Source organism: Myxocyprinus asiaticus, chromosome 3 (genome assembly GCF_019703515.2).
Source record: "Myxocyprinus asiaticus isolate MX2 ecotype Aquarium Trade chromosome 3, UBuf_Myxa_2, whole genome shotgun sequence".
In the NCBI taxonomy this organism is placed as follows: Eukaryota; Metazoa; Chordata; class Actinopteri; order Cypriniformes; family Catostomidae; genus Myxocyprinus; species Myxocyprinus asiaticus.
This window is the reverse complement of record NC_059346.1, coordinates 35,102,501-35,117,280: the sequence shown is the minus strand read 5'-3', so window position 1 is coordinate 35,117,280 and position 14,780 is coordinate 35,102,501. Positions and strand designations below refer to the sequence as shown.

General features: G+C 38.2%; 1 protein-coding gene across 3 annotated transcripts in view; it reads left to right on the top strand.

The window, feature by feature from the left end:
* LOC127429329 (WD repeat and FYVE domain-containing protein 3-like) overlaps positions 1-14,780 on the top strand; it is a 134,238-nt gene that overhangs the window by 43,964 nt on the left and 75,494 nt on the right. For 2 of the 3 annotated variants that reach the window (XM_051678304.1, XM_051678295.1), the window contains exons 9-15: positions 4,378-4,845; positions 8,355-8,453; positions 10,570-10,763; positions 11,195-11,652; positions 12,068-12,151; positions 14,000-14,171; positions 14,404-14,618. In XM_051678304.1, coding sequence (XP_051534264.1) covers positions 4,378-4,845; positions 8,355-8,453; positions 10,570-10,763; positions 11,195-11,652; positions 12,068-12,151; positions 14,000-14,171; positions 14,404-14,618 — 1,690 coding nt within the window. The remainder of the gene's footprint in view (positions 1-4,377; positions 4,846-8,354; positions 8,454-10,569; positions 10,764-11,194; positions 11,653-12,067; positions 12,152-13,999; positions 14,172-14,403; positions 14,619-14,780) is intronic. The other variant, XM_051678313.1, reaches the window with a different exon arrangement.

Genomic DNA, 14,780 nt, shown 5'->3' with positions numbered 1-14,780 from the left:
CTTGTGTACCCTAGAAGAAAGAAAGTCTTATAGGCTTGGAATGAGTTAACGACGAAAGAATTGTCATTTTAGGCGGAACTCACCCTTTAAGAGCTTGCGTATGAATTAACCTAGCTGTAATCAATGGTTGTCTAACCCACTGAGTGAGATTAGCAATATTCATCCTCTCTGCATCTTCATTTCATTTATTAACCTCCTAATCTGTGTCTGCTTTCTCCCCTAAACAGCTAGATTACACTTTTAATCACGCAGAGGGAGTAGAATGGCCTGCTGTTTCTGAGGGAGAATTAAAACATTAGTGTTCTTTGGTTTTAAATGGCATTAATTGGACAGAAGGAGGCAAACAGCAGACACCTACTGTGTAATCTGGTTAGGTTATTTGTTTGCCAAGAGCCATTAAATGCTGTAATTAAAATAATGGTGCCAGATAATGTTTATGCACCCAGTCACATCAAGACTTCCTCTTTTCCAACAAGCCAATAAGAAGCACAGTTTATTCCCTTTGTTGTGGTGTGGCATTTTTATGCAGCCAGCATTAGTGAGAGTGCATAAAGGTTGAATGCACAAGAATGTGTTTTAAGGGCTGACTTGTTATTTTGCTCTACAATCATGGGATGTCACACACCCCTAGTCCCTACTCTAGTTCGATGCATAGTCTCTCTTCAGAAAGAGCCAAAGAAAAGAATAAATTGGAGTCATCAGTAGTAAAAATGTTAAATGCTAAATTATATCTGCTAACATGTATGACACCAGCAATAGACCAATCCCAAACATTGCAGTGCATGCTCAGTAGGTGGCAGAATGTCGGCAAGCTGTTGTGTTAGATGTGACAGATCAGACATTTAGTGCTAGCTAGCTCCTTAATTATCACCAAAAGATAATATAGATTAAACTGGCCATCAGGTTCAAAGCTAGCTAGGGTTGGGTTCACTATTGCTTGTAGGGGTGTAACAGTTCAAATTTATCATGGTTCTGTTTGTATCACAATTTTTGGGTCACGGTTTCGGTACGATTCGGTATGTTTAGAAAAACAAATATGACTGCCAAAACCAAAGTAAGAATACTCTATTTGGTAAACACTTCAACAGGTTTTCCCTTACTAAAAATCACCATGGTTTTACTGTTGTAACCATAGTTTGACCATGGTATTTGTCATCATAGTAACCACAAAATCATACATGGATATTACAGTATATGGAACATACAGTATTACTGTTGTAAAACCATGGGTAATTAAAAAAACATGATTTCTGCAACAAAAAAACATGGTGACAGCAGTCACGGTTGGTTACAGTATTAGTAAAACCATGTTACATTTTCATTAGGGTCCGTAACTTAAATTTGTATTTTTATTTATTTTTATTTTTTTTTATCATATTATTAAATCAACATTAAAGTAATACCTGCATTATTATGCTACATGCATCAACATAAAGTGCATTTCAAACTCAACTTGGCAGATATTCACCATTCGGAAGCTGTACACCACTATCGAAGGAATAACCATATTAAAATGGATATAAATGGGATGTTGTAACGTGGCTCATATGTTTTTTATCATATGCTGAAATACCAAATCTTCATCAGCTGAGAAAGGCAACATAACTTCTGCAAGGAACACCCCAATCTCTTCATTTATTGTTTCATTTCTGTCCGAATTATCACTGAGTGCCTGCTTAAAACGAAAGGGACTGTGTGCAGTTTCGGCTCATCTGCGGCTCTGGGCTTTCACGGGGTGATGTCGGTCTAAATGATTGCAAACAATCACAGTTTGTAAATGTTTTTTGACCATCACTGTTGTAATTGATTGCAAAAAGAAAATGTTCCTAGACAGGAGACTTGAATAATGCTGGGTTCTTTATCAGTGGCCTGTTCTCTCTGCTTGCCATTTTCAACTACACACAACGTGTGCAGAACTGTGATGTCATCAAGTTGACCCATGTGAAACACTGTCCATCTACAGAGCCATTCAGATGCATTAGCGGAGGTTGTAACTGTGCTTGTCTATTTGACACTTTGTTTTCTTGAAACCGTGTACCGCAGTGCAAATGCTTACCGGATCGTGGGTGGCGAATACGGTTCGTTTTTTTACAGAGAAACGTTACACCCCTAATTGCTAGTAACACAGCTAGTTAAAATCATCGATTAAACGAAAGTACAACACAAAGACGTCATAAATACAGAAATATCCTTGGCTTTAGTATTATTATAATGGTTTGAGTTTATATCATACCTTTAATAAGAAGTTCGCTGCAAAGTCATGAGTTGGAAATTATCTCATCAGTCCAGTCAGCTCTGTTGATGGAATACGATAAAATTGAAGCCCTCTGTTTTTGTCATTGTGATTTTTACAGCCGCAGCCCAGCACAACATTTCTTTTAGCTTAACCAGACAATTTAATGGTGATCGATAACTTTTGAGAACTGTGTCATAGGCTGTGACATTGCCAAAGTATTGGTCTATAGAGGGACAGATAAAATGTAGTAAAGGCTAGGCGCAGATCAATGCAAAGTAGAGGGTGCATCCGCATCTGTAATTGCTGTCACCTGGTACTTTTTGCTGGCAGCAATTTTTCTCAGTGTGTGCTTGTCATTCAAGAGCTTATCGTAAAATGCAGTCCAAAATTAAGATGTACGAAAAGCATTGCCTTTATGACCGTTACACTGAGTCTAGATTTATCCGGTGTCCATGCTGCGTTCATTAATGAGAACCCACACTCCACAGATGCAGATGTCCCAGGCAGGCATAAAACAAACTCCACGACCTTGGCTAAGACTCCGAAATTGATGGTCTTGCATTCCAGCTCACGAAAAACATCTGTCCATCTCTCAGACATGGCCGTCTTGTTCATGTTCCACTTTGTGATGTGACGAGTGACTGTTTTTCGCAAGCCCACTCATCAAAGAGCGTAGTTTCGTCAATCAAACTGAGAGCGGGGATTCTGGAGTAAAAGTGTTCGAGGCTGCTCTGAATGTCTTTCCACTCTGGGTTGTCTCTCAGTAAGGCCCACTCAAGGTTTTCTGTGTTCTCCAATGAGTGGGCTCCAATTTTGGAGGTAATCCACGGATGCTGAATACAATTTTCTCACTGCACAAAAGAAATCATCCGCTCGTAATTTCTGATAGTCAAGCTGCACAGAAGCGAGTAGTTGCATATGACAGCTTGAGATTTGGTGCAGGCAGAAGAAAATTTCGGATCATACAGTTTCTTGATCAATTTCACAGTGCAGTCAGCCGACCGAAAACTATTGCTGTGCACAACAGAATGATAAGCAAAAAGTCCTTCACTTTTGTGCACCTTGTCAGATTCGGAAATTTGCTTCACAAAAAAATCGCTTGGTGTGGCACACTTACTTTTAGCAGCATCCACATTCTTTTTTGTATGAACATGCTGTGCGATGTTGGTGCGGCCTCCATGGGCGATGGAAAAGCGAGCTCCACAAATCTCACACCTCACTTTACTAGGCTCTGTCTGTGACTCCATTTTTTAGAAATGTAAACTCTTTTTGAAGATCCTCATTAAATGTACATGCACGCTTCCTTGACATTTTTCCAGCCGCTCTTTCAAACTGACTCTTCAATCAGTTCACTAACTGGACGTCTATTGATAGGGGATTATGATTGGATAGTTTAATCCAATCATGTACCTCAAATAACACGGTGTGATTTTATTGGTTTTATAGGTTTTATTGGTATCCTTGGCTACCTTTGATTAGAATACTCACATGACTGAGAAAGCTGCAGGCAATAGGCGATAGAGAAATTTTAGGAGAGGGGAAATATGGAACAAAACACGATTTTTTTCAGAATAAGTCTGGACACTAGGAAAAAGTGCTTAAATACGGGACTGTCCAGGGAAAAATGGGACGACTGGCCACCCTAGAAATATGTGAACTTCGGTTAACAGCAGAATGACTTGGTGGTTGTCTTGTATACACATTTCCTTTCCTTACATTCCTTTTAGAGGAAATAAAAATATGTGAGTGCTGCTACAGTGCATTTACAAGATTATATAAAATTATATTATATTATATTGTATTATTAAATAGTTAATTGATTATTAAATAGTCATTTTAGAAACATGTTTTCTTTGTAAACATTTTTTTTTTTAAAACATTTAATTTAAGACATTTAAATAAGCACAATTTGCAACAATGTTGAATTTATCACAGAAAACAAAATGTTGATGTTTATGTTTGGAAAGAATAAAAACATGTACATAATCATCAAATGTAATATGTCACAATAGGGTAACTTGACTGTTCTGAAAACTCTCTAATACTGGCCCAAGTCCATCATGCCATCCTAATTATTTATGCATGGGTAGAGGATTGTTTTGTTTTTTTGTTTTTTACAATATTTGGATTTCTCTTTTCAGGCCATACAGTCAGGAACATACAGGCCTTTTCTGTTCTTCAGAATGCCTTCTTGAAGGCCAAGAGCGGTCGGTTAGCACGTATGATCCTTGAAGCTATCGCCAACATCTATGCTGCCGACTACGCCAACTATTTCATCTTAGAGGCACAACATACGCTTTCGCAGTTTGCAGAGCGAATTGCAAAGCTGCCTGAGGTGCAGTCCAAGTACTTTGAACTGCTAGAGTTTGTTGTCTTTGGACTCAATTACGTACCATGCAAAGAGCTTTTTAGTGTTAGTGTGCTGTTAAAGTCAAGCACTTCCTATGGATGCAGCATCACAGCTACCCGCACTCTTCTGAAGCTTGGACGCCACCACTCTGTCTTCAGTGATGTCTTCCGCGAAGTTGGACTGCTTGAAGTGCTAGTTAACCTGCTCCACAAATATGCAGCACTGTTGAAAGACCCAACACAAACCCAGAGCGAGCAGGGTAAGACTTCTAATTATCTTTGCAATCATCAACCATTTAAAATGAAAGGTGCACAGTTATGCTAAAAAAAAGTAACATGGTAATACCAAGGATTGTTTGACATGTACCATGGTAATACCATGTTTTTGGGCATATACCATGGTAGTGCCATGATTTTCTTTGTAGTACTTTTAAGCACCCTTTAAATACCATTGCACATGAATAAGGTAATTATCCAGTACCATGGTGTAAATACAGTATATTAAAGGTGTCATGAATTGGATTTTTATTTTATTTTATAATGTTCCTTGAGGTCCACTTACAATGTTTGTGTGATTTATTTATTTATTTTTTTATTTATTTATTTTTTTCATTAAAAGTAGTCATAGTTTAGGAATAATTGGTTGTTTTCTATCCAGTTTTTGTGCCTCTGATTCAAATCCTCCGTTTTTTGGAGCGTGTGTTCTTGAAGACTTCAGTGTAAATGCCCACTGCTGTGATTGGGTAACATCTTTGAATGTGGATAAGTGTAAATGCCCCCGCCATTACGCGCATGTGGGGTTGTGTTGAAAACATTCATACATGTTTGAGCCAGAGTCTGATCCCTAATTAACCCCCTCCACAAACACCACGGATACTGCAGTCTGTGACAGCGTGGTTAAGTAATCACTGTAATTTACTTGTCTATTTGTGCAATAGGTATTACTTTTATTGTTGTTTAAAACAAGATGCGACACAATGGTGTGTATCTTGTTACACAGTTGGGGCATTTTCCAACGGTGAAACATTTCCGTGTTTTACAAAAGCTGAGTAACGCATGACAGTACCAAATAAAGTGTAAATACATGGTACGATCACATTTATAACTGTGAAAGGATACACTTGCCGTGCAACATGTAAACATATACAGGATACATTCACCGGTGTTTGTCGCACTGTCATTCATCATATAATCATCTTTCGTCATTTATTCAGTGTAGTGACAAACATATGCTATTCATTACAATGAGTCATGTTTTCATTAAAAAGGAAAGAGATTGTCTAAATATATTGATATCAATACTCTTTAGGTGCATCTGTGGCAATTGTGCCATCATGCCAACAGAACAAGAAAATATATGCTGCTTAGAGATCCCTGTGCATTAAAACTAATACACGAGCGTCTAACATCACTAGGATCAAATCAAATACTCAGTACACATCTAACAGTCTGTAACATACGAAGCAAAACAATTAAAATGGATACTCACACTTGTTTGTTGCAACATCACTGTCGGGTCCAATATAGTTGGCACTGCATCATCTTTTAATTTAAGTCTCTCTGCAAAGCCTGCTTCAACTGTGTCTTGTTTGTGAAAGAATCATCGGTAAAATGAAGTGAGCAAACAAACACGTTCTTACCGACGCGATCCGGGACTTCATTAAAAATAAACGTCAAACACTCTTAATGTTGGGATCCTTGCGAAGCAAATGCAAGAGATCTAGTTTCCCACACCCTGGCACTGCAACGTCTTGACATCTTCATGGCCATCGTGACACTTCCTGTTGCTCCAAAAATCATCTTACCGCTCTACTCTAACCGCAAGACCGGTGGGCGGGCCTAAGCAGGGTCGACAATAAAGTAGGCATTGATCTGTTTATGCAGAGACTGGCCTGTTCTGATGTAAAATCTCAGTATGATGTATTAGTGAGGAGGAAGTAGAGAACAAGCCATTTTGGCACCTTGGTTTCAATAAAGCCTTTTTTGGACTAACGAAGAAGTTTTCGGTTCTGAAATTTACAGTATGGTTTTTATAGTGCTATGAGCTCTTATATGTCAAGATATCATGTTAAGCTTAATTTTCCAATTCATGACCCCTTTAAAGTACCATACCATCACTGTACCATGGTACCACCACAGTGCTTTTTTGTAAGTCTGATATTTTACAAATAAGATTTGCCAATGAGGAGCTATTCTATATATGTGTATACATATACAGTTGAAGTCAAAAGTTTACATACACTTAGATTGAAGTCATTAAAACTCATTTTTTAACCACTCCACAGATTTCATATTGGCAAACTATAATTTTTTGGCAAGTCGTTTAGGACATCAACTTTATTTAACTCAGTAATTTTTCCAACAATTTTTTACAGACAGATTGTTTCACTTTTAATTGACTATATGACAGTTCCAGTGGGTCAGAAGTGTACATAAACTAAGTTAACTGTGCCTTTAAGCAGCTTGGAAAATTCAAGAAAATTATGTAAATTCTTTAGGCAACTAGCCAATTAGCTTCTTATAGGAGGTGTACTGAATTGGAGGTGTACCTGTGGATGGATTTTAAGACCTACCTTCAAACTCAGTGCCTCTCTGCTTGACATCATGGGAAAATCAAAAGAAATCAGCCAAGACCTCAGAAAAAATTTTTTGGACCTCCACAAGTCTGGTTCATCCTTGGGAGCAATTTCCAAATGCCTGAAGGTACCATGTTCATCTGTACAAACAATAGTAGTATAGTAATAGTATGCAAGTATAAACACCATGGGACCACACAGCCATCATACCGCTCAGGAAGGAGACGCATTCTGTCTCCTAGAGATGAACGTTGTTTGGTGCGAAAAGTGCAAATCAATATCAGAACAACAGCAAAGGACCTTGTGAAGATGCTGGAGGAAACAGGTAGACAAGTATCTATATCCACAGTAAAACAAGTCCTATATCGATATAACCTGAAAGGCTGCTCAGCAAGGAAGAAGCAATTGCTCCAAAACTGCCATAAAAAAGCCAGACTACAGTTTGCAAGTGCGCATGGGGACAAAGATCTTACTTTTTGGAGAAATGTCCTCTGGTCTAATGGAACAAAATTTGAACCGTTTGGCCATAATGACCATCGTTATGTTTGGTGGAAAAAGGGTGAAGTTTGCAAGTCGAAGAACATCATCTAAACCGTGAAGCATGGTGGTAGCAGCATCATGTTGTGGGGGTGCTTTGCTGCAGGAGGGACTGGTGCACTTCACAAAATAGATGGCATCATGAGGAAGGAAAATTATGTGGATATATTGAAGCAACATTTCGGACATCAGTCAGGAAGTTAAATCTCAGTCGCAAATGGATCTTCCAAATGGACAATGACCCCAAGCATACCTCCAGAGTTGTGGCAAAATGGCTTAAGGACAGCAAAGTCTTCTTACCCACTGGGAATGTGATGAAAGAAATAAAAGCTGAAATAAATCATTCTCTCTACTATTATTCTGACATTTCACATTCTTAATATAAAGTAGTTATCCTAACTGACCTAAGACAGGGAATGTTTTCTATGATTAAATATCAGTAATTGTGAAAAAAATGAGTTTAAATGTATTGGCTAAGGTGTATGTAAACTTTGACTTCAACTGTATATGTGTGTGCCTATAAGTTTCTTGATTAGCATGCTGTGTTTTGAAGGTATCAGAACTCATTAGCAATACATACAAGCAATTTTTGATAAGGCTGTACAAATACTATTCATAATTTCTGTTTATGGACTGTTCCCTCTCTTTGTGGGCAGGCGATGCAAAGAACAATATAGCGGAAGAGCAAAAGCAGCTTGCCTGGCTTGTCATGGAGACACTCACAGTCCTTTTGCAAGGCTCGAACACCAATGCAGGCAAGTCTGTGTGACTGTTTTCTGGAGTGGGGTTAGTTTTGATTAATGTGTGACTTTGATATTAAAGCAGATTGAAGTGATGATCAATTGTTCTGAGGAGGATTTCGTTTTTTTGAAAGAGGAAATGGCAGGCAATACATGGAGGCTGGAATTTAGACCTACTCAGTAGTTTTTCTGTCACTGACTGTCTCTTCCTCTTAGCTAGCTCACTCTGAGCTTGAGAGACAGAAAATTAGGCCCCCAGAAAAAAAAAATACTTAGATGACTGTGTACATCTCTTTCTATTTTGGTTTCGTCTGTATTTCTCGCTCACCGGCATTGTTCTCTTGGTAAAATTCTCACAGCAGGTGTTCCTGTATTTATGGTTCAAGCATATGGGGGTGAATTTTAATAATTTTTTTAAATAATCATGTCACACTATTTCGAAAGTATAACCATGACTTTATGCTTGCTTGCATGAGACTGTTGTGATAAACCATATAATGACTATGTAATCCCTGCAACTTTATCATAATATCCATGCACGTGACCAGGAAGGGATCTGAGAAAACTATCCATAAAGCACTATTTGCATGGAGAAAACTCCACCCTCAGGATGTTATGCCGGTATGCATAACCTGTAGTTTCATCCACCTAGAAAATTCCCACCAAGTACCACATCAAAAGGCTGATTAAGACAATGTTACAGAAAGAAAAAAACACATGTACTGAATAATTCATAAGTTCTATAACAAAGAATTTCACATTTTAAACCCTTTGGTACACTTGCCCCCTAGGCTTCCATTGTAAGTGCATTAGTATCCATTTTGCCTTTTTTACAAAATGAGGAAAGAGTAGTCAAAATGATTTCCTGTGGTGATTGACTGCATATGGGGCATACAGAAAATCATTTAGACTACTTGATAGGGCTAAAGTACTGTATTTAACCTGGAATATTCCTTTAAACCCTGCCAACAGGCCCTACAGTAGTCTCACTCTTACTGCTGAGTCAGGGAATGCTCTTAACATTAGCTTTGTAATCACTTCCATTCTCTATCATGTCTGCTGCCCAGTCTTTCAACACTCAATCTCACAGATGCTCTCATGCATTGTTAGCCAATTAGTTTTCAGTGCAAAAAATTACTGGTAACACTTAACAATAAGGTTCCATTTGTTAACATTAGTTAATTCATTATGTTTCACGAGCTAACAGTGTGCAATATATTTTTACAGCATTTATTAATCTTTGTTAATGTCAGTTAATAAAAATACAATTGTTCATTGTTAGTTCATTTTAGTTCATATTGCATTAATGTCATCATATACAACTTTTGAGTTTAAAAATGTATTACTATATGTTGAAATTAACATTAACAGAGATTATTAAAGAGCACCTATAATGGTTTTTCAAATATTACCTTTCATGTAGTGTGTTATATAGCTGTTTGTGAATGTAAAAAATTCTGCAAAGTTTAAAAAATCAAAGTGCAAATGGAGTTATTGACTCCCAAAAGAAAGAACTGATTCTGAACACTTGAAACGAGTCGTTAGTAATTCCAGACTTACTTCCTGTACTAACCTATGTAATTTGGTAACAAAAAACCCGCCTCTGGTGTTCATTGGCTGCTCGCGAACAGCTTTGACGCGCCTTCAAACACTTCACTAAGCGGTAGACCAATCACAACAGTCTGGGACATCTGACCAATCAGAGCAGAGTAGGCTCTCTGAAAGGAGGAGTTTAGAATGAATCCTTTAGAACGGATCATTGAACGAGTCGTTTTTGACACTGGGAAAAAAGGTAATGCTGCAATTTTAATTATGAGCAAATTAAAGTGTTTTTTGAACTTGGATGCATGTAAATCTAATGTATGAGATCTTTAAAACAAAATTAGGCACGCTTAAAAACCATAATAGGTGCTCTTTAAATGCTGTAAAAATATTATTCATTGTCAGTTCATGTTAACTAATGTTAACAAATTGAACCTAATTGTAAAGAGTTGGCAAATTACTTGTGTTTCAAATGTGGCATTACCACTGGGTTGAATCTGAGTGCAGCCAAATACTGTCCTGATGTATTTAATATTTACATCTAACATCTACGTCTAACAATAAAATCATCAAATGATCTCACTCTCAGGTTTGTTCCGTGAGTTTGGAGGTGCGCGATGTGTACACAACATCGTGAAGTACCGTCAGTGTCGTGAGCATGCTCTAATGATCATTCAGCAGCTGGTGCTGTCGCCGTCTGGAGATGATGACATGGGCACGCTGCTGGGCCTTATGCACTCCGCACCATCAACAGAGCTACAGCTCAAAACTGACATATTGCGGGTGAGAAGGCACATTCAGAACTCTAGCAAACTCGTCTTCACTTTTGTGATGCATAGGACACCTTTTTATTTATTTTTTGCCACCATATTTACATAAAATGGGTTAGGAGCACCTTGTTTCATGATTAACTTTTAATTCACATAATTTAAATGCCCCATGACATCAGTTGAAAAAAGCAGTTTTATTTCCTGTGTTGATAGATTTTCTATTGAAACAGGAAGTTTGGGTGTAACATATTGAAGGATTTATTTTTTTTTTTTTTTTAACCAACAAGTTTTAGTTACATCACAGCCATGAACCATGGCTTTTGGTCCAAGCTAATAGACAAGGACTAAAAGCCGCAAAACTCCAAATTTGATTTTATGAGGTCTTTGTTCATTTGAATTAACTTGAAAAACATTCATTGTTCATTGTTTTCTCTTTATCTTTAGGCTTTGCTTACTGTGCTGCGCGAGAGCCACCGTACACGCACCGTCTTCCGCAAGGTGGGCGGCTTTGTGTATGTGACCTCACTGCTGGTTGCCATGGAGCGTTCTCTCTGTTCTCCACCTGTCAGTGGCTGGGAAAAGGTCAACCAGAACAAAGTCTTTGAACTTCTACACACCGTTTTCTGCACACTAACAGCAGCCATGCGTTACGAACCAGCCAACTCGCACTTCTTTCACACCGAGATCCAGTACGAGAAGCTGGCCGATGCAGTGCGACTGTTGGGTTGTTTTTCTGATGCTAAGAAAGTTGGACCAGTGACCGTGTTCCCCTCAAACTCCCAACCATTCCAACGATTACTGGAGGATGAGATCATGCCTGCAGAAAACGTGTGTCCCACACTCAAACACTGCAGCAAGCTGTTCATTTACCTATACAAGATGGCCACCGACTCATTTGACAGGTGTGGATACTCATTTTACAGGTTTTTTTCTTGATGGATTGAAAGGGTCAATGTGTTTTGATATGAATTCCCTGATTACACTGTAATAGTGTGTAGTTGCCATTAATGACACATTATCAGAAGTCGTTACTTTCAGAAGAGATGTATAAACCTGTACTTTCCATCTAATGGTAGATGTGTTATGTGCTTGTGTCTGTTTTAGATTAGCATGATCTGAAAGTTCATCTAATAAGTTCTATGTGCCATGCCATGAGATACTAACTGCTTTCCTTTCTCGCTCTTTCTCGTTTCTTTTTCTCTTGTAACCTCTGGCATTGCCTGGCTGCACATGCGGGTTTTTGTGGATGGCTGTGTGAATGTTGGATCTGTCTGTATGTTGATTTTTGGGTCGTGACTCTGTGTGTTCATCGTGTAGTCGTGCTGAGCAGGTGCCTCCCTGCTTGACTCACGAGACCTCACTGCCCTCTCCTTGGGGCACTCCAGCAGTCGCCAGGAAGAGGTACTGCTTTCTGCCACCTCTTCCTTTTCTCCCTGTCTTTTCCTTTTTTTTCACATCCTACTATCTGCTTGTTCAGTGATCAGAGAATTTCTTTTCCACTCCATTTCCCTCTCTCTTCCTTAAGTCAAATTTTCCCCTCTTTATCCCTCTCTTCATTCAATTTTTTTCTTCAGGAATGGGTACAAGTACCCAAGTGGGTGATTCTGATGAAACCCATCAAGAAAATGTCCTGGTGCTATTTTACTCAAAAAAAAAAAAAAAAAAAAAGAAAGAAAAAAAAAAGATCTATTGTATTTTGCATATAGAATATGAACCCTATTTTGGGGCGATTAAGATTTTTTACATTGTGAGATTGATTTCATGACAATTACACACATTTGAACCCCCAATTCTCATTTACTGCAGTGCGAGAAAAGATGGTCATTATGATATTCTCGTTAATGCAATGTGGAAAAAATTATATATTATTTAAATTGTAAATTATTTATACATCATAGTAGTGCTGCCTGGGTACTGCCTTTTAATTTTTTTACTGATTTTAATAAAAATAAAAAAACCAAAAAATTGTACATTTTTTTTTAATGTAATACAGTAAAAAAAAAAAAAGAAGAAAAAAAGACTGTGACGGTAATGACAATCAGCATTGAAAACAATGGGAATAGTAAAAGTAAAACATGTAGACGTGTTACAGTAATGTGAACTGGGGTTAAAATGAGCTTAAGCGTTAATGTCACAATGCAAAAATAATTTGGCTTCATTTTCTTTAATGCAAATTATAAAATCATGTTTGTTTTTTTTTTATTGATTGGTGGGTTAAATTTGACTAGGACATTTTCTTTCATGAGAATCACCCAATAATTCAACTTCAAACTATACACGCAACTATACACAATGTGTCAGAAAGGGGCCTCATTTTTAATTTTGTGATTGGTTACTGTGTCATTTTGATAGGTATCTTGATTAATCAGACAGCAATTTATATGAACACTGTTCAGAGTGACTTTCTTTCTGGGGCAGTAACAGCATTCAGCACTTTGGAGAGTATTGGAGTGTGTTAACACAGACGAATTCTTCCTTTCAAAAATGGTTTGATGGAGCGCAACTAAATGATACAGAATGCTGGAGTCTTGGCACTTTTTTAAAACACTTGACACTTGTTTTTATTTTTAACTTTTCATACCGTCATAAGTTAAACACGACACAAAACAGCTAGACCCAGACATACAGAACGTACATAGACAAATAATTAAAAAAAAATACCCCAAAATACCACTTGATGTTTCATTCAAGTACTCTAGTAGACAAAATGTCCATCCCTATTTCTCTCCATCTTTCTCGTGCCTTTCTTGATAATTGTGTCCTGTATTTATTTCCCTCTCATTAGATCCCTCTCATCTTACTTTTCCTCTACTTAATCATCTTTGTTTTCATCATCTTTTTCTGCTCTTTCTTTCTCCTCATCTGCACCACCTCATCTGCCATGTTGAATTACTTTGTTTACACCCAGAGCTTGCAATTGCAAAAATTTCCTCCTCCTGGTTGTGCTGACACCTTTTTTTCAGCCTGTTATTTTTCTCAAGCTCTCTTTGGGGAATTTTGATTTATAATTAATATTATATCAAAGCTGATGTTCTGAAATCTTTGTGCTGTATTTAAGAGTAAGTCTAACTTTGACCAGAAAATTCTACTGATTAAAAAAATAGCTGTCTAAGGAGAAACTGTGAAGTAAAAATACATAAAAGAATAGCATAACTCATGAAGCTTTATTGCACTGCTGTAGTTTCCAGACACTGAGACATACTACTGAGCCTAAGACGAGTGATTTAAGTGATCTCTTTTTCCAAATAGACATGGCTACCACAGCTCATCCAACTCTGCTCCCGGTAAAGCCTTAACAGACCTAAAGCTGCACTTGGCGAATCCCTCTCAACATTCTTCAGACCCTGTAGTCATCCACCCTGGAGCAGTGTTGGCAATGCTTGACCTTCTACCCTCCGTTTCTTCTGACAAACAGCCTGAGGTATGAGCTGCTTATTTGTAGACATAGGCTCTGAATCAAAACATAGTCAGCAATCGTTTAGTCCATTTACTGTAGGTTTGCTGACATCTTTGGAGGGTGTGCTCTAATTCTGAGTTAAGTGTGAGAGGTTAGCAAGATGGCCAAAAAATTGAGCAGCTTTAAATTGCTATAAAGATTATTTTGAGTGTTTAGCTGAGCCTGAAGCTCACTTCATCCTCACTCTGCTCCTCAGCATGCTCTGGACCTTCAGCTAGCAGTTGCTAACATCGTGCAGCTGCTGGTGCATTCAGAGAGGAACCAGCAGATCCTGTGTGAGGCGGGTCTGCACTCACGCTTGCTTCAGCGCTGTAGCTGTGCTTTAGGAGATGAAGATCACCCACTCCACCCACCGCTGCAGAGGATGTTTGAGCGACTGGCCTCCCAGGCCCTGCAGCCCATGGTGCTCAGGTAAGTCTATGTTTGTTCATTATGTAAATAGAGATAAAGGAAATTGCTGACTGTGTGAAGAGACCAATGAAGCATTTAGGACCATGCAGTTCAGTTAAAATGAAAAGAGAGCTGTGATCTATTTATGGCCTGCAGCATCATGGTTTATTGCCTTTTTGTAAT